The sequence below is a fragment of the Hippopotamus amphibius genome, chromosome 3 (assembly GCF_030028045.1).
Source record: "Hippopotamus amphibius kiboko isolate mHipAmp2 chromosome 3, mHipAmp2.hap2, whole genome shotgun sequence".
Lineage (NCBI taxonomy): Eukaryota > Metazoa > Chordata > Mammalia > Artiodactyla > Hippopotamidae > Hippopotamus > Hippopotamus amphibius.
This window is the reverse complement of record NC_080188.1, coordinates 20147668-20168761: the sequence shown is the minus strand read 5'-3', so window position 1 is coordinate 20168761 and position 21094 is coordinate 20147668. Positions and strand designations below refer to the sequence as shown.

Genomic DNA, 21094 nt, shown 5'->3' with positions numbered 1-21094 from the left:
CCATTGAGATGCTGGATTTAGAAAGCATTTCCGTGTTTCAAAGAAAAGCAGGAGCAGATGAAGCCTAATTTTATTTCAAACCCTGTCCATAATGACGCCCCCCCCCCCCGCATTCCTATATATCATGACCACAAACTCAGATTTGCTAAAGACCCTCCCTATTATGGAAGCCACGTCCCAGGAAGATCTTCTGCACCTTGAAAAGCCTGTGCATTTTTAGAACAGACTCTGCAAGTCATTTGCGGTCTCAGCCCTTTGTTGACGGGCTGCCTTATTTCTCAGCGAAATCTAGACGGTCCAGCGATGGGTCTGTGGGCAGAAATCAAGTCCGTGCTGTCTCTGATGCAGTAACTGGGAAGGGAAAGGGCAGAGAGCTGTTCTGAATTCTCAGGGCGACATCCCAGGACGTAGGCTATCAAATGTGATGAATGTACCCTAAATGGTTACGCTATTGTGGCCACCAGTATTAAATAAAAAAGGCTTCTCTCACAGTTTCTAGGTGGACTGTGTGATTATTCAAAAGATCCCTCCTCATAGTCACAGACAGTGAGAATATGTCTTTTTTTTCCCACCTGACCCCAAGAGCACAGCTGTAAAAAGTCTCTGCAGAGCGGCTTTGCATAGCTCAGGCAGCAGGTTCGATATGCTCTCAGAATCCGGATGAAATGGCTTGAATCCCAGTCTCATGTCCTGCGAAGTCCGCCCACAGTTCTGCCCATTCCTGGGCTTTTATTTCTCTTGTGTTGACTCCCAGTTCTTCACTGTGAGGCCTATGTCACTGCTTTTCCTCTGCCAAGCATCTCCCCCGGGAAGGAGTATACCCTTCTCTTCACACCTGACAGTGTCAGCCATTTCTGTAGCAGGCTTTTGCTGGCGCATCAAGGGTGATACCGAGGGGGCTTCCATTGCATCAGAAACAGTCCCTGGTGTTCAAAACTGGCTGTTGGGCTTCCCTCATCTTCACCTTTAATGGCACTGCCTGCCACTTCAGAGGTTGTGCTTCCCGAGAGGCTGTGCAGCCCTTTCTCGTCCTCCCACCCCCCTTTTCCCTTTCCTTTCATCTGTCTCCCCTACATTCCTGGTCCTTCCTTATGTAGAGACATTTAACCATTGTCCTCATCCACGTCTCAAAAAAGAACTCTGATGCCAACTAGTCAGCTTTTTCTACCCTCAATACACATTCCCTTAATTGATGTCTTGATGAGTGAGTATTCTGGTGTCCAAACTCCTTGGGAGTCTTTTGAAGTATTTTATATTCTCAGAGCCTTTGGAAAGCTTTAGACCCTGTTTCCATAACATGCAAACACAGAGATGGTTTTGGACGTATTTGCAGGAGGTTTAGAACTTGCTGAAGCGCGTCCGTGGATCTCCAAAGTCTGTGGACTCTTAGCGGGGCTGATGAGATGATGGTGCCCGAGGACTGTGCCCCCACTCGGCCCTGGGCCCCGGGCCTCTCCCTGCCCCCAGCCACCCAAGGTGTAGCCACCCAAGGTATAGCCGTAGTGAGGTTTGACCATTCGTTGGAAAAACGAAACAGGATTGACTGGCTGACTGCTGGTGGTGTTCCTCAATCCTGACACTTTTGACAGGGATCAGAGACCTTACAAAAAACAGTAGCCACCTTTTCTTGAGCATCCCCTTTGGGCCAGGCCCTGTTCTCAGCATAAGCCTTCCTGGTAATCATGCCAGTACCCCCAGGAGGTCCATACCACGATCCTCACTGCAACAGGTGAGGAAACTGAGGCTCACCGACATTCAGTAACTTGGCTCAGATCACACTGCTAATAGTGGCCACCCTGGAATTCGATCCAAGTCAGTGACTTGAAAACCTGGGCCCTAAACCACTGTGCTCACAGTCTCTCCCCCTGTACCACTGTACCTTACTCGTTATGGTTCATGTCAGCAGAGCTGTTTGGCCTTTTTGGTTCATTGATGTGCCTCTGGTACCTGGCGTATAGCAGGTGTCAGTAAATCGTTGTTAAGTGAGTGATCCCATCCATCCTGCAAAGGCCCAGCTCAATACCATATCCTTCAGGAAGCTGTCCATAACTCCCTCTCTCTGAGTTAAAAAGACTCCTCCCTCCATGAGCAACCAATGCACACGTATGCCTTTGTGTCCCCTGATTTCTTGCTGCCGTGTCACAGATTCCCACTTCATGTCTGCTCCACGCCGTGCTCATTTCTCTATGTCTCCAGGAACTAATAGGCTCTCAGTAAACGTTTGTTGACTTGAATACACAGTTGTTATTGTGCTTCAGAGTAATTAGGCTTAAATGGTAAGCAGTTCCTATAAATAAGCGTTCATTAGGATTACATTTGTAGTGCTAGACCAAATGGTAGCTTTTCAATTTTCTTAGTTTTTTAACACCTGTAAGGTAGTGTTGCTATCCATTCTGGTATCCTGACCTTTCTGTCGTCCTCCCTCAGTAGTTACGTAGAGCACGGAGCGTGTTCGGGGCATCGAATGTGCTCCCTCATAGACTGTGCTCATCTGCGAAGCATCTTCTTTGGTGCCGTGCGCTGAGGCTGGCTCACCTGGCAGGAGGCAAGGCTTGTGTCCGACTGCTGCTCCCATAGCTCCAGTTTCCTCTTGTCTCCCCTCCTCCATCCCCTGCCCCACTTCGTGGTCCAGAGACAAGGCCCCCGGTTTTCTGCCAGCAGGCTCTCATCTTGCTAGTCCTCGTGAAAGCTCAGGACAAGGAGAAGTGGAAGGCCTGTGGGAGAACAAAGAAGGCCATGAGAGGGTCGTGCCGCCAGAGAGAGAAGAGAGGGGACGTTTGCTGAGGGCCTGCAGTGCCCCAGCCCTGACCTTCCTCGTTCACTTTGGCTCTCCTGGAAGCACCCTGAGCCTAGTGTTACTGTCATTTTACAACTGAGTAAACTTAGGTTCATGGAGGCTGAACACCCACTGATGGGAATAGAGGAGTTTGGACCTGGGGCTGCCTGGCCCCAGAAACCAAGGCTTGTCCCTGGGTTCTACCCCTCGACCCATGTCTTAGGAAGAGGCTCTCCCCAGGCATCAGTCTCTATTAATAGAGGACTCAAAGAAACAGAAGTTGAAACAGGATGTGTGTTTCCAACCGGGATATGACAGTTGGTTCCAGTGTGGGGGAGGGAGAACAGGTGGGAGAGAAGGAAGCCCCAGGCCAAGAGTGTATCCCTCCCAGCTCAGCTGTGACCCTGGTTCCCTAAATGCCCGCCGTAACTAACAGCAGCAGCAGACACAGCGGCAGACTCTGTCCTGTTCATCCTCACAACACAGATAGGTTGTTGTGAGACAGGGATTTTTAGTATCCACGTTTCATGGACAAGGGAACTGAGCCACAGAGAGGTTTACTAACTTGCCAGATTTGCCTTTCAGGATCAGTCCTAGGAACAGCACCAGGGGCCATCCTGTGGACAGCTGTGGTTCTCAAAGTGTGATCCTCAGACCTGCAAATTCAGTGTCACCTGGGAGGCTGTTAGAAATGCAGATTTGGGGCCCGCTGAATCAGAAACTGTGGGATAGTGTCCAGTTTTCTGTGTTTTAACAAAGCCCTCTGGGTCTTTTAGCTTTGGCTAAGATCTGTTAAACTAGAGAAATCTTTAAAATCCACACATAGAAAAAAAAAGTTAAAATTTATCAATAACATAATAAATGTTTATTGAGTTCTTATTGTATGCCAGGCACTGTGCTAAATATTTTATCTGCACTTAGTCCAACAGCAATACTATAAAGTACAGGTTACTATTATTATTCCCATTCTACAGATGAAAAAAACGAAGCCTTAGAGACCTAAAGTGACTTCCCCAAAGTCACCAGCTGGTAGGTGGCAAAGTCATGACTTGAATCTAGATCCATCTGATGACACAGCCCATAGCCTGAACTATTCATTACTCATTTTTGCCCTTTTGGTAAGGAGCTATTGAAGAATGGGCGTCAAAGTACAAATGTTGATTTTTTTTTCAAAATTTGAAAAAAAAACATTTTAAAAGTAGGATTGATTAAATATTTGATTACATATTTTGAGCTCCTCCTGTTCTCTGAAATGTTTATTCCCAGAATTAATATAATTTCCTGAGTTTAAGGAAAAGTGGTGGTGGTTATAAACCTTCCTGGCCACACGGGGGCAGCACCAAATAGCACAGGTTGCTGTTTGCCTCTCCGTTCTTGGAAAGGAAATGGGGCTCGCTTCTTAGTGAACTTCCCCCTCAGACACCCGTTTCCTCTTCCTTTGCCCATAGTGGTGAAGCTTTTCACATCAGAAACTAAATTATATATGGAAAATTAATCATACTGTGAGGGCTCTTGTTTTTTGAAATCTGTATTCTTAGACTCAAGGACAAAAAAGCAGGCAGTGGTCTTTTTCACCTCCCTTATTGTTAATAAATTCTTTGAGTCTTCACAGGCCGTAGGACTCTGTCGTGGGCTATTAGAGAAAGTGGGGAAGAGTGTTCCTGGCTTCTAATTTTAGGGCATAGGACCACCCCCAGAGTAATGCTGGTGTGTTAGGGTTCACCCCCACCAGGATCACCAGGATGCTGTGCTGACAGCAGCTGCTGTTGACCTTGAACCCCATTTCCACCTGGCCATATCTCAGTATCCCATCCAAGCCTCGGTTTCCATGCCAGAGGCTGAATTCACTGGAATTTTGACTAGAGTGATTATAATAATTTATTATGCAAATTAGGGCACTTTTGAGAGTAAAAGGAGCTGCTCTTAATAATTTTGCCAAAACAACAAACATAGGCCAGAACGATCCTGGGGAATAATTGGAACCTAGGGGCACGCTAATTACCAATCTTTCATTTTCCTTCTCTGGTGACCCCCTTTAAGATGTGTGTGGTGCTGCATTCATTTGCTCTTTCCCTCAGCAATGCTCGTGGAGTATTTTCTATGTGCTGGGTTCTCTGCCTGTATTATGTTGTTTCCTCCTCGTGAGAACCCTCTGAGGTAACTATTATTGTTATTCCCACGTTTGCAAATAAAAAAAGGGGGGGACTTTGTAAATTATATGGCCAAGACTATAGTACCTGTAAGTCAGAGCTAAGATTTTTTTTAATAAATTTATTTATTTGTTGGCTGCATTGTGTCTTCGTTGCTGTGCTTAGGCTTTCTCTACTTGCAGCAAGTGGGGGACTACTCACTACTCTTTGTTGCAGTGCGAGGGCTTCTCATTGTGGTGGCTTCTCTTGTTGTGGAGCACAGGCTTTAGGCATGTGGGCTTCAGTAGTTGCGGCACACAGGCTCAATAGTTGTGGCTTGCAGGCTTTAGAGCGCAGGCTCAGTAGTTGTGGTGCATAGGCTTAGTTGCTCCGCGGCACGTGGGATCTTCCCAGACCAGGGATTGAACCCGTGTCCCCTGCATTGGCAGGTGGATTCTTAACCACTTGTCCCCAGGGAAGTCCCAGAGCTAAGATTTTCAATTTAGGCTGTCCCTGCTCTTGGGTCACATGTAATACTCAGACTGTATTGACATCGATGATGGTGTCTTTGTGCCTCTTTGTGGGCCCAGCCACACCGGATACTGTCTCTCCAGCACAATCTCAGGTATGTGGCAGAACTGTTAAGAGTGGGGGCCCAGAAGTCAGACTGCCTAGGTTGGAATCCTAGGGCCACCACTTCTCGGCCTTGTGCTTTACTCACTTTCCTTTCTATAAAATGGATACAGTAACTTTGTATTGACCTCACAGTGTTGAGGTGAGGATTACATGAATAAATACCTATGAGGCAACTTCTAGAACTCGCCTTAGGATGGGGGCTGGTTGCCAGTGGAGCCCACCATGTTATTAGAGGGTCGGAACTTTCAGTCCCATGCCCACCTCCAAGGAAGGAAGAGGGCCTGGAAATTGAGTTCCGTCACCAGTGGCCAGTGATTTAATCAGTTGTGTGTATGTAATGAAGCCTCCATAAAACCCAGAAGACAAGGTTCAGAGAGATTCCAGGCCAGTAAGTACACAGAGCCTGGGGAGAGTGGCGCCCGAGGAGGGCATGGGAGCTCCGGGCCCTTTCCCCATACCTTGTCCTCTGCATCTCTTCCTTCTGGCTATCCCTGAGTTGTATCCTTCTGTAATAAACTAGTTCATTCTGAAATGTTCCTCTGAGTTCTGTGAGCCACTCTAGCAAGTTAATCGAACCCAAAGAGGGGGTCCATCAGAACCTTCAGTCTATAGCTGCTTGGCCAGAAGCACAGGTGATAACCTAGGCTTCTGATTGGCACCTGACGTTGGTGGCGGGGGTGGTCTTGCCAGGAACTGAACTCTTAACCTGTGGGATCTGACACTCTCTCTAGGCAGATAGTGTCAGAATTGAGTTCTCAGACAGCCCGCTGGTGTCTGAGAATTGCTTGCTGGTGTGGAGGAAAACCTCCTCACATTTGGTGAAGGTGGAAAAGCTGAGTTTTTCCATCATAAGGTGATACGAAACAAGGTCAGAATGGCAGGATGGGGGTAGGTTGTGGCACTGTGAGTTTACTCACGAGGGACTTTGTTGGGAACCAACAAGGGAGGGAAGTTACTGAGCTGCACAGTGCCCACTGGGAAGTAGAAAACAAGTACTTACAGGCATAGTCCCGTGAAGCTGTGGGTCCTAAGGAAACCGGGGAGATGTGCTGTGGTGTGCACGTGTGATGTTTCTGCCATGCTCACCTGGAAGAACAGTTTGGTCTCAGGGCTAAGGGAGCAGAGCTACAGAAGGGGCTGCCCTTGCACCTGTGGCATCCTCTTCCCCTTGGGCAGTTTCTCTCTAGCAGATACACACGCGCACACGAAGTGTGAGGGCATCTCCCAGAACCTTTCCCCAGACACGGGGTCCTGAGTAGCTTTTGCAGTTGTTGTAGGGATGACCTTCTCTTTTTGGGTGTGTTTGTAAAAGGAGCATCACGAACGCTGTCAGTGAGCAGGAGCTGTTCTGCTCCAGGTGAGGACCCGCGTCCCTCGGTCCTTCCCCTCTAGGACGTGAGGATCCATGTTCTGTTAGTGTAACTGGGTTGTCTTTGGCATTGGGTGGGTTTTTTTTTTTTTCCCCTTTTCCCTGAGAAAGTGTGATTCGCGATTCAGGAAGGAGGTACCCCATCAGGGGGTGGGGGCTGAGACAGGGAAGATTGAACTGGAGTGAATGTGGTCACTTTGGGACAGTTTGCTGCATTTCTTCGTTTTATTATGAAGTTCACTTTGGGGAACTTTAGGATATGCTCTGTGAGAGACAGCCTGTTGGCTGCACAGAAGGGTGGCGCCTCATCTGCCCTCCTTATCCTGGGAAGGTGGCCTCTTCAACTGATGTGCAGCTCAGGAGGGGACCCGGCTTACTGTAAAAAAAACCCTGCCTTATACTAGATAAAGAAGCTTAGAAATAGTTATACCCATTATGCCTGTAATTCTACTTCTAGTAATCGCTTCTAAGAAAAAAACCTGAACACACTCATACACACACACCACACACACAGAAAGTTAGACAAGAAGATAGTTATTACTACATTTTTTAATAGCAAAAACTAGCCACAATTTCATTTTCCCACAGTCGAGGATTCATTACTAAATTAGACGATTGAACACTTTGTAGTAGTTAAAGATGCATTCAACACACTTTGTAGAGGATTTTAGGGTACGCCGACCTGTGGCCAGCAAGTAATCTCCTGTTCTCTGCCTTCTCTCCCAGTGCTTTGCTGTGCGCTCTCTGGGGTGGGTGGAGATGGCAGAGGAGGACCTCGCCCCTGGCAAGAGCAGTGTTGCCGTCAACAACTGCATCAGGCAGCTTTCTTACTGCAAAAATGACATCCGAGATACAGTCGGCATTTGGGGAGAGGTAAGTAACAGGTGAAAATAATGGATGGCGGACTTGCCTGCGTTCTGCTGTGCCTCATGAGACCCCAGGGATCCGAGAGCCGAGCCATGTGGTGCTGAGGGGCGCTGCAGGTGTTTATTGGGGGCACTTTCCTGTGAAGGCAGGCGGTGTAGATGTGAGGCACCTGTGATTTACCTGTCTTCCCTGCCAGAGCCCAGTGAGGACTGGGGCCCTGGGAGAGGGCATTTCTTCTAAATGATAGGATCTACTCTGGTATCCTGAGTCCCCGGGGATCCGTGGATGGACTTCAGGGCCCAGAAGCCCCCTAACCTCCATGCAGAACTGGATGTGGCAGTCTATAAGAGCAATGTTCCGGGAAGAAGGCCCATACCTCTCTCAAAGGACCTTCTTAAAGGGGAATGTGACCCCCACATATACACCCAAAAATGTTGTTGCCCCTGCTCTAAAAGTTGACAAATCATTTTATAATATATTCTTTATTTACAATCTGAAGATCTACATCGTACATGAGTTTTGGAATCGATACCTGTATATTCTTTCTTACTGTGAACAAAGTAAATCCACTTTGCAGTGTTAGTTGAGATCATTTGAGAATGGAAAGTAATGAGTAAAAATAACGAAATGTGTATAAAGATCGCAAGAAATAGGAAAAGCCACATTCCTGCCGAGCTCTGAGGCCTGTTGAGCAAGCACAACGGGACCCTCTCAGGATAGTGGTTGCTGCGTGAATCCACTCTACTTGATCGGTCCCCAGTTAAGAGGTGATTGGCAGCGAAAGTTTGCTTTTTGATCGGGCTGTTTGGAGCTCCTGTTGCATTCTGTGCTAGCAGCACTGTCATAGCAGGAGGTAGGTTCCTGAGGCTCCCTGAGATGCAGTCCGTCTGCTTTTAAAATGGGGCTGAGCTGCACTGCCAGCCAGACTTTTAGATTCCAGGCATGGGGGGGGGGGGGGGGTAGCGGAGGAAGAAGTTTCTCCTGCCAAGAAAAGGACACTTTTTGGGTATTTGCCTCTACTATCCTTTCACTGCGTTACCTTCCAAATACCCAGGCCTATCTCTCCCACCAAATTATCCATCTGTCTTCTCTCTCCTTCAATTCAAAATGCTGTTCTGCCAAAGGAATAGATCTCAGCTAGGATTTGGAAGGATGGCTGGCATAATTTATACTGCTGTGTGAGTGGCTAATGAATACCACCAGATATTTGCCATCTTAGAAGAGCTAAGTAAGATTCTAAAGGCATCTCCAATTGGCAGGATTCCAACAGGAAAGAAAGCTTTGGATGGGGCAGCAGTACCTGAAAATCTGCTGTGCATTCCCACCTAGTTAGCAGCCCCCCGCCAGGCCATTCTTATTTTTCTCAGTCTTTCCTCTCCTTCTGAAACAATAAATTCTTCAGGCCGTGTTTCTAGTTCACAGTATATAAAGTACAGCTCAACATATAGGGTTATGAGCTGTGACATTCTGCTGTGCCTCACCACGCACAGCACAACTCCTTAAAGGTTTGTTGAACGGCTGACTGAAAGTAAAGTCATGACTTTCAGATGAGTGTCCCATCTGTAGATGACATCTGCATAAGCATTGGTCGTTTGGGTTACAAAAACCAATTAGCGAGACTTTACAGTGGTCAACCAGGAGTTGCTGAGTGTTCGTGAGAAAAGGGAAAAGGCACATAAGGGAAGACACAAGTATGCCTGATGAACTCAGCAGAAGCCACCGTGCATTTTCATTCAGGGGTAGTCCACACTCAGCCAACCATCCTCATGTCAGATGTCACTGGTTCTGTCCAGTAACATGAAGACTGTTGGTAGAGGTAACTGATGAAGATGGCCTCTGTTGCTTTTGTGTGGACCAGTTGTGGTTTCTGAGCTGAATCAATCCAAAGGAAATGCATCACCCAGCTCGGTGCAGGGGTGGGGGGATGATTTCAGCTCATGTTGGATCTCAGCTGTAGACACTTGGCCTAGACATTGACCAGCAGAGGCACCGACACACCCGTGTCTGCCGCCTCAGCAGCAGAGCTTGTGTTCACTCTGAGAAACTTTGATGGAGACCTAAAGCATCATCCTCAAAAACCAGACCAAAGAGCATCTGCCCTGCTTCGGGATCTGAAGATCCGCCGAGAAGCCTCACTGTGTGGCTCTGCTAGACCTCCCTAGCATCCACACCACAGCATCTGGGCTGACCATGACCTTCAGTGGAGAGTTTAACAGTTTCTTAAAGTTATGCCTGAGGTTTCGCAAGGGGAATAAAGTTGGATAGTCTAGTATTCCTACCCTCAAAGAGCCAATATGTGGGGAGACAGGAGACCAAAACCTAAACACCTGTAGGGTGATGCAGGAAACCTCGGCCTCCCCCGTGTTGGTATCACAACAGTGCCTGTGCAGCTGAAGGCATCACAGCTTCTGTGTTAGGCCGTGAGCAGGTTACTTTACCTGTAAGCCTCAGTTTCCCCATCTGCTAATCCCAAATAATACCAGACCAAGCTCTGAGGCAAGTTAGAGCATCCACGAGTCAAGGAAGCTGAAGCCTGTGGCGTAATATCTGAGATGTGATAAAGTCACATCTGCATTAGCTGCTGTAGTACCGAGAAGTGTCACAAAGCCGTGTCTGCTACTTACCAGACAGATCGCACAGGTAAGAAGTGGTGTAAAAGGAGAGAAGAGACAGACATTGCTGTGGGCCTGGAAAGGCCGTCAAGGGGATGCCCGGTAGGGTCTGGCCAGAGGGGAAGGAAAGGGGACAGAGGGGTTGTGAGAGGATGACAGATGTGGAGTTAGTAATAGGCCAGATTCTCCAGGGAACCCGCCATTAGCCTTTTTTCTTAGACTAAAGATTCAAAGTGTAAATAATTAAAAGTAAGAGGCAGCTAGAAAGCAGGCTAGGGACGCATTTCAGAGGATTTGGAGAGAGAGAGAAATTGGGCATGTGAGGGGAAGATGAAAGATGTATGAATATTTGAATCAGGAGGGACTGTTCCTCTCTTAGGAAAACAAGTGACAGGAGAACAAACTTTTGATCGTGGAACCGACATCCCCACACAGCCACAAACATCCCGAGGACGCTTAGTTTTGTGAGGAAGATAACCTGTCTCCTCGTTGAATCCCAGGGGAAGGACATGTACCTGGTCCTGGAGAACGACACGCTGAGCCTGGTGGACCCCATGGACCGCAGCGTGCTCCACGCGCAGCCCATCGTCAGCATCCGCGTGTGGGGCGTGGGCCGCGACAACGGCCGGTGAGTGCCCCCAGGCCGGCGCTGTCCTCTGTCACCTCACCAGGCGCCCTGGTTTTAGCGTAACCCCGAAGCGGGGTCTCGCTGTTCCTGCATGTCCCTGAATGTGAAACAACAGAAGCCTCTCTACAGCAATGTGAAATATTAAAGCACATATCTAGCCCTGCCTCATAAACCCTCCAGACCTTCTCTTCTTGGTTTCTGGACCTCAAACCGTCTGTCAGCTCTGGATCCTGCCTCTGCTTCTGTGTATTTCTCCCCCCCTCATCCTCATTCAGCTAAGTTCCCAGCTCATCCAGGCTTTCTGAACTCCCACCTTTTTCCCTCTTCTCTGCAGTCTGTTTTAAAGTTGAGTCTCAGCTATTTCAGATGCTCTGCTGTTGGTATTTTCTTTGTAGAGGGCTTGTTGGAAGGGAGGGGTCATACAGCCTTTAATCACAAGCTTTATTTTTTTTAAATTTGTTTTATTGACGTATAGTTGATTTACCGTGTTGTGTTAATTTCTGCTGTACAGCAGAGTGATTCAGTTATATGTACGTATCTGTTCTTTTTCTTGTTCTTTTCCGTGACGGTTTATCACAAGATATTGAATATAGTTCCCTGTGCTCTACAGTAAGACCTTATTGTTTATCCAGATCACAAGCTTTAGATCATTAACTCACGCTGATCAGGAACTTCTGGGGTTAGAAGCTGGCTGAACTTTGTTAACGTTGGAAATGTCTGGTCATACCAAAATTCCACTCAATGTGTATTTTTCTGAAATTCTACTGAATATTTGCCATTTCCAGCAAGTACTTCTTAATACATGTGTTGTGAATTTTTTGTTCTCCGGAGTGACTAGAAACAAGGAGGTTCTGATTTTCAAGTACATATCCTAACTAATAAAGTGGCAGTAATCACAAACATCATACTTTTGATACTTTATTTAGTAATTGGGCTACATGAAATGCATCTAACTCTTGAATTATAATTAATCTTTGTCAACTCTCAAGGTACCCGAGGATCTCCTGGCATTTAGGGACAGGCTATGGGATGATTACTTATTGCTTTGTTGAAAAGGGGCAGGAGCATTGCAGAAGCTGCTGAAAATCCCAGACAGCAGAGAGGCGGCTCCCCTGGGTGTGGCTGCATTCTGGGGCATCCTGGTTGATTGGGTCGTGTGGTCCTCTAGGGCCTCTGCCTTGACTCCACCATCCTTCGTCTCCCAAGGATGGGCAGTAGCGGATTCGATGGTCTTTCAATTCAGTTCCAAGTCCTAAGCCTGAAAGGAAAATGGTTAAGCATTCATCAGAGAACAAGCATTTTTGCTTGAACCACACATGAAAAATGGTGTGCAGAAGAGAGAGCTGGAGTGTCCTCTGACGGCTGATTGGATGAACCGTCCTATGAGCACAGTGGTGTCTTTGCGCTTTTGTAACAGTGATGAATAGTGACAGCTGGACCAGGTGCTTTGGGGGGCATGAGTGGATAGATTATGCATCCACACCTGTCATTCACTTGCTTGGCAGAACTGGAGCACTGGAGTTGATGCGTTGCCATGAACTGATTAATTTTACAAAGGAAAATGCCCGATGATGTTCGTGCATCCTTAAAAACGTTTAGCCGTGATGGAAGAGTGTAAGATGCTTGATCCTTCCCTACTTCTTGTCCTCCCAGTTTATTTTTAAGACGGGAGCCAAGGTGGAGATCATTATATACATGTACAACTGGATGGGGTTGTGTTTTCATAAGGTTAGCTTGTGAGTGGATTTCATTGATGAGGTCTTCAGTTCACCCCAACTCTTGAAAGTATGGCCAAATGCTCTTTGTTCAGGGAGAGAAATATGATTGAAATTCCAGTTGACAAAGTTGTTCCAGCCCTGAGCTCAGTTTCTCTCCTCTGCCGAGTGGGGTGGTAGTAAGGACCACCAGGCACGTGTATACATGTGCCAGTGTGTGTGTAGTAATTGGCACAGTGATGGGGGATGTGGAAAGTGCTTGAGTGTTAGCTCTTGATTCGTTAAAGCATCATCCACTAGCAGAGACAGCTAATTACACAGCTTCCTTTCAAAGACAGGGAGGGTGAGGGAGGGGTCAGACCTCAGGGAGGTTTCCAGGACAGTTTATCATTTGATAACACAGGGCAAGAGGCTGTTCCAGACGGTGGGTTCAGTTGTCCTACAAAGCAGGAAGACCCTCATCCCCCCCTCCCACCCCCCAGTGATATCAGTGTAAATTAGGTTACCTTGCTTTGATTATGTTTTTGAAATGTGGGCTGGGTTACTCATGTTTTTTAAACCACTTCTTATTCTTACTTAATGTTAGCAGATAAGTATCATTTAGAAATACACTCGGGGTTCCACATTAGCTGTCAGGACCTCAGAAAGCTCATGCGGTGGTTGGGGGCCCTTGAGCTGGATTGCTTTCGGAAGCAGTAAATAAAAAAAGTATGTTTGTCAGTGAAATGTTCTATTTCTCCCCATTAGACCCCTGAGTTTTTATTCTCTAAAAGAAGGGGCCTTTGTATTCCCGGTTTTTTTTTTTTAATACTTTCTTTTGCTTTTGATTCCTTTTTTTTTCTTTACAGCAATTTACAAGAGCAAATTCAATTTGTAATGCTGCAAAGGAAAGGGGTTTACACTTTGCATGAATAAAACATAAAAGTGTTTCATTTTGCTTGCGAACATGAGTGCATTTCGCATTCTCTTTTGTAACTTCCCTTGCAGAGAAAATGGAATCTCTTAGGGGATTTCCTGATGTGGTTAAAATGAATATGAAAAGTATGTATACTAGAGGCTTGAAGGGCGCAGTCTCTCTTGAAATTCGGAGTGCTTCACTGAGCCATGTAATTTCAGAATTTATAAAGTTGTTTTGGGTTTAGCATTTTCTGAAGGCTTTCAAGTGGATTTGATTTGCTCTGAAGAAATTCCTCATGGAGTAAGTTTACTTTGGGTGGAAGGTGATCTAGCTGTGACACCACCCCGCCCCCCCGCGGACCCCCCAGGTTGATTTGGAGACGCCTCTTATTATGAATGGCTAAGAAGTCACCATCGCATCGGATGTGGGTTCTCTGTGGGGTGTTGGTGGTTGCAGGACTGGGCTGAAGGTTTTGTCTTGTTCTTGAGAGTCACGCCTGCCTTTATTATGGCCTTTCTTGGAGCCCATTTGCATTATTGCCAGGCAAAGGGAGGGCTACCTCCTCCCCCCCCCCGAGGTGTTCTGTACTTTGGTTCCTTTTGATCACTGGGAGATAAATGTCAGGGCTCCCAGAGATGGGAACTGGTGAACGGGATTTCATGAGCCTTGTATTTCCAATCAAAGGCAGCACTGAGAAGTGCCCAGATTGACCTGCTCTGCTTCCACCCCTGTGGGAAGGAGGTTGTCCACAGGTGTGCCGATGGCCCTGGGTTGTAGAACTGGCATTTTGCCCCCAGTGACTGGGGCAGGTGACCACAGTGCCACCTCTCATGTCTCTGTGGTCCTGCAGACTGCCCTCCCAAGGATGGAGTGGGAGGGATTTCACAACAGTTTCAGGGGCTGTGCTCGTCCGGCCACAGCTCTCCTGTTTATTCATTTGGCCCTGGGAAGCAGCACGCTTCTTATTCTTTTCAAGAGATATGGATGGCAAGCAGACATAACTTCTGAACATAGGAGACTTTAAGCTGGGACTTTCCTTGCCTCTTGTGACAGGTGTGAGGAAGGGCACGCAGATCATTCTGCACGTTGCCAACAGGCAGTAGATCTGCTAATCCCATTTCTCGTGAGAAGGGAAAGTGGGTGGATGGTAGAGTCACAGGGTTTCAGACCCCATAAGTGATATTTTCCAGGTCAGCATACCATGGAGCACTAATCAGGTCAGATATTCATAGACTTTCCTTGAAAGGGAAAAAAAAAAGGCTCTAGGTTCAGGTGGGAAAGTGGGTTAAACCAAGTGCAGCAGGCCCCGTTCCTCTGGACCCTCTCCGAGGTTCTCCTGTGCTGATGTGGACTGGAACCCTTTTCTTCATGGACACGCAGTTGCATGGAACACACTTTGGGAAACACTGCTCTGGTCAGTAATTCATTCATTTAAATTAGTGGCAACACTAGATTGCTGTTTTTGTCTTTAGGAAAAATTGGAATTCCTTATAAGAAACAACCATTATAAGCAGAGACCCCACTGGGCCTGCTCTAATGAAGATAAAATTCCTTTATAATTAATAGCAGCCATCACAGCCATTGTGCACAAGCACTCTTAAAAAGCACTTTCTTATGGGGTTAAATGTCGACCCTGTGATACTGTTTGTGCTTATAGTTTGTATAGCAGAACTCTCTTCTGAGAAGGTGTTTTATGTGTCTCTTTTCTATTTTTGATAAACAATTTTTAATAAAATCTTATCACGTGGTAGATTATTCATAAATTTCCAAATATTTATCTTTGACTTAACTGTTTTATCTGGTTAAGATCTCAGGGAACTTTTATCTAAATAACATAGTAAGTCTCAAGTGCACTGAATATATTTTTCATTTACTCTTCTCTTGGAATATTCCCAGCTGGTTTTATCCACCAAGGCCCTGGTTTAAATTGCTCTAGATGTCTATTGCCACACGTAGTTCATGGTTTTGTTTTCCTGCCAGTGTCGTTTTGTGTTGATTCTTTTAAAAAACACTGCTCAATTTTGGGACGGGGTCGGGGTGTGTGCTTGGGGCTTCCTGGTTGTGATGCTGAGGTTAGTTAGAATATGCAAAGCTGTAATTTATAGGCTTTTAAATGTAAAAGGTGGTTTAGTAACCAGTGTCTTTGAACCTCTTTATTTTGGAGATTACCTGAGGACAGAAGGGTGTGATTTGCCTTAGGTGACCCATCTAGCTGTGAAAGGGCACAGACAGGCTCCTGGAATTGCCCTCTGTCCAAATAGGAGCTCCTCTGTTAATCCTGACAAGAGATAATGGAGAGTCTCAAATAACCTGGGGTCCTCAGGGAGACTGAGAACTCTACACCCTAGGCCTGGTCTCTTTCCTTAAGGAAATAAATCCACAGGTGTGAATTAAAAGCAGAGGCTGACAAACTATGGCCCTGAGCTGAAAATGGATTTTCCATCTTTAATGGGTCGTTTAAAAAAAGAAAGGAAAAAAAGAATACGGGACCCAAACGTGGAGGACCCAGGGTGGCTTGGTTCTTTACAGACAGAGCATTTCGAGTCATGTGCATTCAGAATAGAAGGGGGCAGTCATGGTGGCTTCTGTAGGAAGTCAGTGGAAAAGGCAAGTCCTGTTCTGCCATCCTTCCAGCGTCTTCCTGGTCTGACTAGCCAAGGGACCTGTCTCTGAGTTGAAGGAGATCTGGGACTTGTACACGTCACACGATGCCCACATTCCGTTCACATCCCATTGGCCACATGCAGCTGCAAGGGATCCTGGGAAACGGAGTCTCTAGCTGGGCCAACAGCTGCCAAGGTAACACCTCTATCTGAAAGATGAGGTGAAACAGCGAGCCTTCTGACACAGTCTGCAAAGGAATCACTTCCGTGTTCCAAGCTTGTGACCCGTTGTTTCCTGTGCCAGTTATGAAGCTGCTGTCCCTCAGCTCCAAACCCACCTTCTCTGCTGGCTTGGTGAGGCTGGAGTTGGGACTCTGCAGAACACATGTCTGCTTCTCTAGTTTGCTGCCCGTTAGGCTCTGATTATCGAGGGGCCTGCACGGCCGGAGGAGGAAGAAGGAACGTGCTTCAATCCCACTGCGTGACTTCCGATGCAGTTTTCCCAACAGTCACAGAAATGCAGAACCGTGCATCACCCCCCTTCTTCAGAGCCCCCAGCAGAGCTGGCTGGGGTGCCCTCTTGAAAGGTCTGGGTCCCGGCCCTGCTTCAGGTCTAGAGACACCAGCCCAGCAGCACCGCCTCCTCAGGGTCCAAGGTTTTGCTCCATGGGGCTTCTCCAAGCGTCCAGGTTTTAATAATTCCAACCTCTGCCCTTTGTTCTCTCCACCCTCCAGGTCGCAGCCCCCTCTTGCCGTCGCTGCCTTCATGAGAAAGTCTTCCTGTTCCTTTGATAGTTTTCTAGTTACAGTTCTTTAAATGGTCTTCTCTCTGTTCTAGTAACTGGTGTATTTCCTGCCGCCTGCCTGTACTCTCCAGTGTTGACCCTTAAATTGAATTAGCACTGACTAAAGGAGGAGGCTGCGTGGAGGGCGTGTCTGCCGTGAGGAGGGCATCTGGGAGAGCAAGTGAGTGTAGCTGTTCTTTCTGTTCAGCTTTGCACACTGTGGGTGACACCAGCCTGTGCCGAGGAGACGTCCTTTCTAAATTGGTAGAAGTTGTCAGTGATAAAGGGCCGTTCTGTTTTAGGTGACAGGGATTTAGAAATAGTGGGCCTCTTGGTTTTTGAGCTAATTGACAGTTATCTCTATCTTCCCTTTGCCATTATTTCTTTTCCTAAGAGTGATGGAGGGAGGCCGGTCTTCACAGGGAGGACGGGGAGCTTTCTAGTGACACGCAGTCAGAGGGTTCTCTGAGCCAGCCAGTAATGAAAGATTGATGGGATTCCAAGATCTGCTGATAAAAGTTTAAGGTATATGCTGTCTTGCCTCAGGGAGAAAAGTCTTCAGGGAGAGAGCAGTAATTCTCTCCCTATGCTCCAGTATTATCTTGACCTCTAGAGTTAATTTCTTTTTAATATAGACACATGATAAGAAGAGGCATCAGGATTTACTTGACCATGCTGCTGACTTGCGCCATAGTTGTATTTTATCTCTATAGAAGTGGCCTCCTTGCCTTCTATTAATCATGCCAGGATGCTCGATAATACTTTCAGCTTAGAATAACCTTTAAGGAAAGACATTGTAGGTGATTGTCTAAGAAGTTTCCCTCAGAGGAATGCGTTGAGAGCGTCTTCAAGCCGGTCCCTCCTGGGGGTGCTGTCCTTCTTGGTGAACATGGGAAGACAACAGTTTCTTCTGAGGAACACATCCTGTGTTTTGGTAACTGGTTCCGTGTGTAATCCAGCGTTTCTCATAAGCATCTTTCAGCACCAGGCAGTGAAGCGTGGGAGCTTGAGGTTGTCGTGTCAACAGCAGAAAATACTAATGATGATCTCCCAGCAGCTTCCATCTCACGCTTCCCCTGAGTCCAAGCCAGATGAGGGATAGCCCTTTCTGGATGTAGCATGAGGGAGATCCATCATGCCAGGCTCCGGTGATTCTCTGTCAGTCTTGAAAGTACTTCGATACTCTTGGAACCCTTACAGCCTTCCGATACCAGAAGGAAGAGTAGTGTTAGTGGAGAAGTAGCCTAATGACCCATGCAAACATGGATTCATGTCTTAGAGGGCAGGAGAAGTTGTAACTGTTGTAACCCAAAGTGTCACTTGGTCACTGGCCTGTTGTATATACTCAACAAATGATTAAGTGTTTGATAAATCGCTAAAAACCTATGTTATCACAGATGAATGGACAGTCACTGCTTTTCGTACACAAATTATCACCTTGAACTCTTTTACTTAAATGTAATCGTCTGAGATTTTGGGCTTCATGGTAAATCCAGTGATTGAGAGCATAACACAGCTCCTGTGATTCGTTTCTATGCACAGAACACTTCTGACACCACATGAGTCGATTTTCCACACCAAGCAACGCTCCAGGTCTCTGCTAACAGCAACTGGGTGTCCTACAATTTAATTCAAGTCCGACACTGACTACCAGGAGTTAGCCCAGACCCCCCAGGTTAAGGGCTCAGGCCCCACAAGACTGTCTCCACTTCAGATGCCAGTCGCAACTCGGGGCCACCCCTACGTCTGCCTGAGCAGCTGTAAGTTGGAGGTTCCCAAGGAAGCTTCTCCTTAGGTTCAGTGATCTGCTAGGATGGTTCACAGAACTCAGGAAGACACTTTACTTACTATCACCAGTTTCTTATAAAGGATACAAATGAACAGCCAGATGAAGAACCACATAGGGTGAGGTCCAGAGCGTTATGAGCTTCTGTCTCCATGGAGTTTGGGGTGTGTCACCCTCCTGGCACCTGAATGTGTTCACTGCACCCCCCCACCCCTAAAACTCTCCTGACCCTGTTGTTTAGGGTTTTTATGGAGGTTGCATGACATAGGCTGACTGATCAAATCATTGGCTGTTGGTGACAAGCTCAATCTCCAGCCCCCTATCCCTTCCCTGGAGGTGAGCATGAGACTGTAAGTTCCACCCCTTTAATCACAACTTGGTCTTTCTGGGACCAGCCCCCATCCTGAAGCTATGTAGGGGCCCGCAGACATCTCATTAGTGCGCAAAAAGGTACTCTGTCACTCTGGAGATTCCAAGGGTTTTAAAAGCTCTTGTGTCAGGAACCAGGGTCTAAGACCAAATATGACAAAAGACGCTCCTACCACTTAGGAAATTACAAAGGTTTTAGAAGCTTTGTGCCAGGAACCATGGACAAAAACCAAATACATATTTCTTATTATATTATAATATCATGGTGCACAGTTGGTCACTGGAGAAGACGAATTTGAGAACATAAGGTGGGACTCAGGGTGTCTCACCACATATAATTATGTCGAGTTTTTGAGTAGGAATCCCACCGTATGCAGTTTAATCGTGCTCCTTCCCTTGCACTGGTGTTGGGGACTTCATGTCCCAGCCTCTCCATCAGCAGTGAGGATCGTTGCTGGGATGGCAGAGATGTGCAGGTGCTTTCATAGAACTGTCAGGCATTGTCCCCAGTGGCAATACTTTTATTAAGAATGTAGTACTTCCTTGAAATATTACCCTGGGTCAACCGTAACAGATTATAAAAATCAGGAGAAATTTTAAAACACGGGAGGGTTCACATTATTTTGTCTGTGACTTTAAATATCTGAAGCTCTTCCATTATTGGTTCCCTGTGAGTCCTGACGGATGAGGTTATGCCTCTCCAAAGGCTGACAGTGATCTTTAGAACCTCCCCTCCCCCTGCCCCAACCAAGTGGCTTCGTGTGTTTCTAACCCTCTTACTAAACCAGACCCGCTGCTTATGTGTCACAGCTGTGAATTAAAGGGTAGCAATGAATTGTGTATGCAGGAGTTATTTTTTTCATAGAGAAAAGCGAGAATTTATGAAGATTATTCTGTAATGAGTTTTCAGTCCATTCACTTGCGATCCGAGACTTCGTGCTGCTCTCATACCTGTGCCAGCTCCCACTGGGGCCCACGTTTCTTTTCTCCTCCAGCTCGCTGGCTTCTCTCCTTCGGCAAGAAGACAACTGAGTTATGTTCCCTGTTTTCCCTCTTAGTGGCGCACAACCTTTGGGCTCCAGCACCGGGTCCCCTGTTTTTTATTATTCTTTTTTTCTAGGCAGCTCCCAAAGAGTGCCCTGGGGAACTGCTCTTTAGAAAAGGGAAAAAGAGAAAGGAAATCAAAAACAAGAAATAAGAAGTTAAAGTCAGCGTCCTCAAGCAAGGACTCAATTTCTGAGGGTAAAAAAGTCCTAGGAGCAGAATCAGGCAGGCATGATTGCCGTGGCCAGAGATTGGAAATACCAAATCAGGCTTGGGGCCAAATGAAAAATATGTGAGCCGAAGAGTTGATGTTCAGTGGAAAGGAAGAATCATTTAGATTATAAGTAAAGGAACACGAAGTGGGTGGCATATCCAGAGAAGTTGGGGGCGGGGTGGAGGGGAGAGTAAGAGAAATAAAACCTAGAAAATTTCATCATTCTATCTGATATTGTACACCAGAAACATGCCAAAGGGCAAGAAGTGTTTGAAAGTACTGGGGTGGGATAGGTTGGGGTAGGAGTGCACAATTACAGGTGCTAAAGGAGCCTGGGGTTGGGGGAGGCTGAGCACAGGGCTTGCTGACATGGCAAACAGAATGGTCAAGTGGTGGGGGCGGGGATGGGCATGAGCGGAAGGTCAACCAGAGGTGGGCTGCCTTTCTCTACGCAGGCAGTGCCTCGTGCTTCTGATTGCTCCTCTAGGCCTAGTCACCTCTCCTGTCTTGCCGAGTCTGCCTCTTTGGTTGCGTGGCTCCTGCTCTGTTTCCAAAGGCTCCTGTTTACCTGCACAGAGCACCCTGGCCCGTTGGAGATCCGCATTCGGGCAGGGCTCATGTGCCCAGGCCCCGTATCCTGAGCCGCCCAGTGCAGAATGCAGC

The 21094-nt window shown here is 47.0% G+C and overlaps 1 protein-coding gene across 12 annotated transcripts in view; it reads left to right on the top strand.

Annotated features, from left to right (window-relative positions):
- APBB2 (amyloid beta precursor protein binding family B member 2) overlaps nt 1-21094 on the top strand; it is a 360089-nt gene that overhangs the window by 282787 nt on the left and 56208 nt on the right. For all 12 annotated transcript variants that reach the window (XM_057729829.1, XM_057729823.1, XM_057729827.1 and 9 more), the window contains 2 exons: nt 7637-7783; nt 10890-11017. In XM_057729829.1, coding sequence (XP_057585812.1) covers nt 7637-7783; nt 10890-11017 — 275 coding nt within the window. The remainder of the gene's footprint in view (nt 1-7636; nt 7784-10889; nt 11018-21094) is intronic.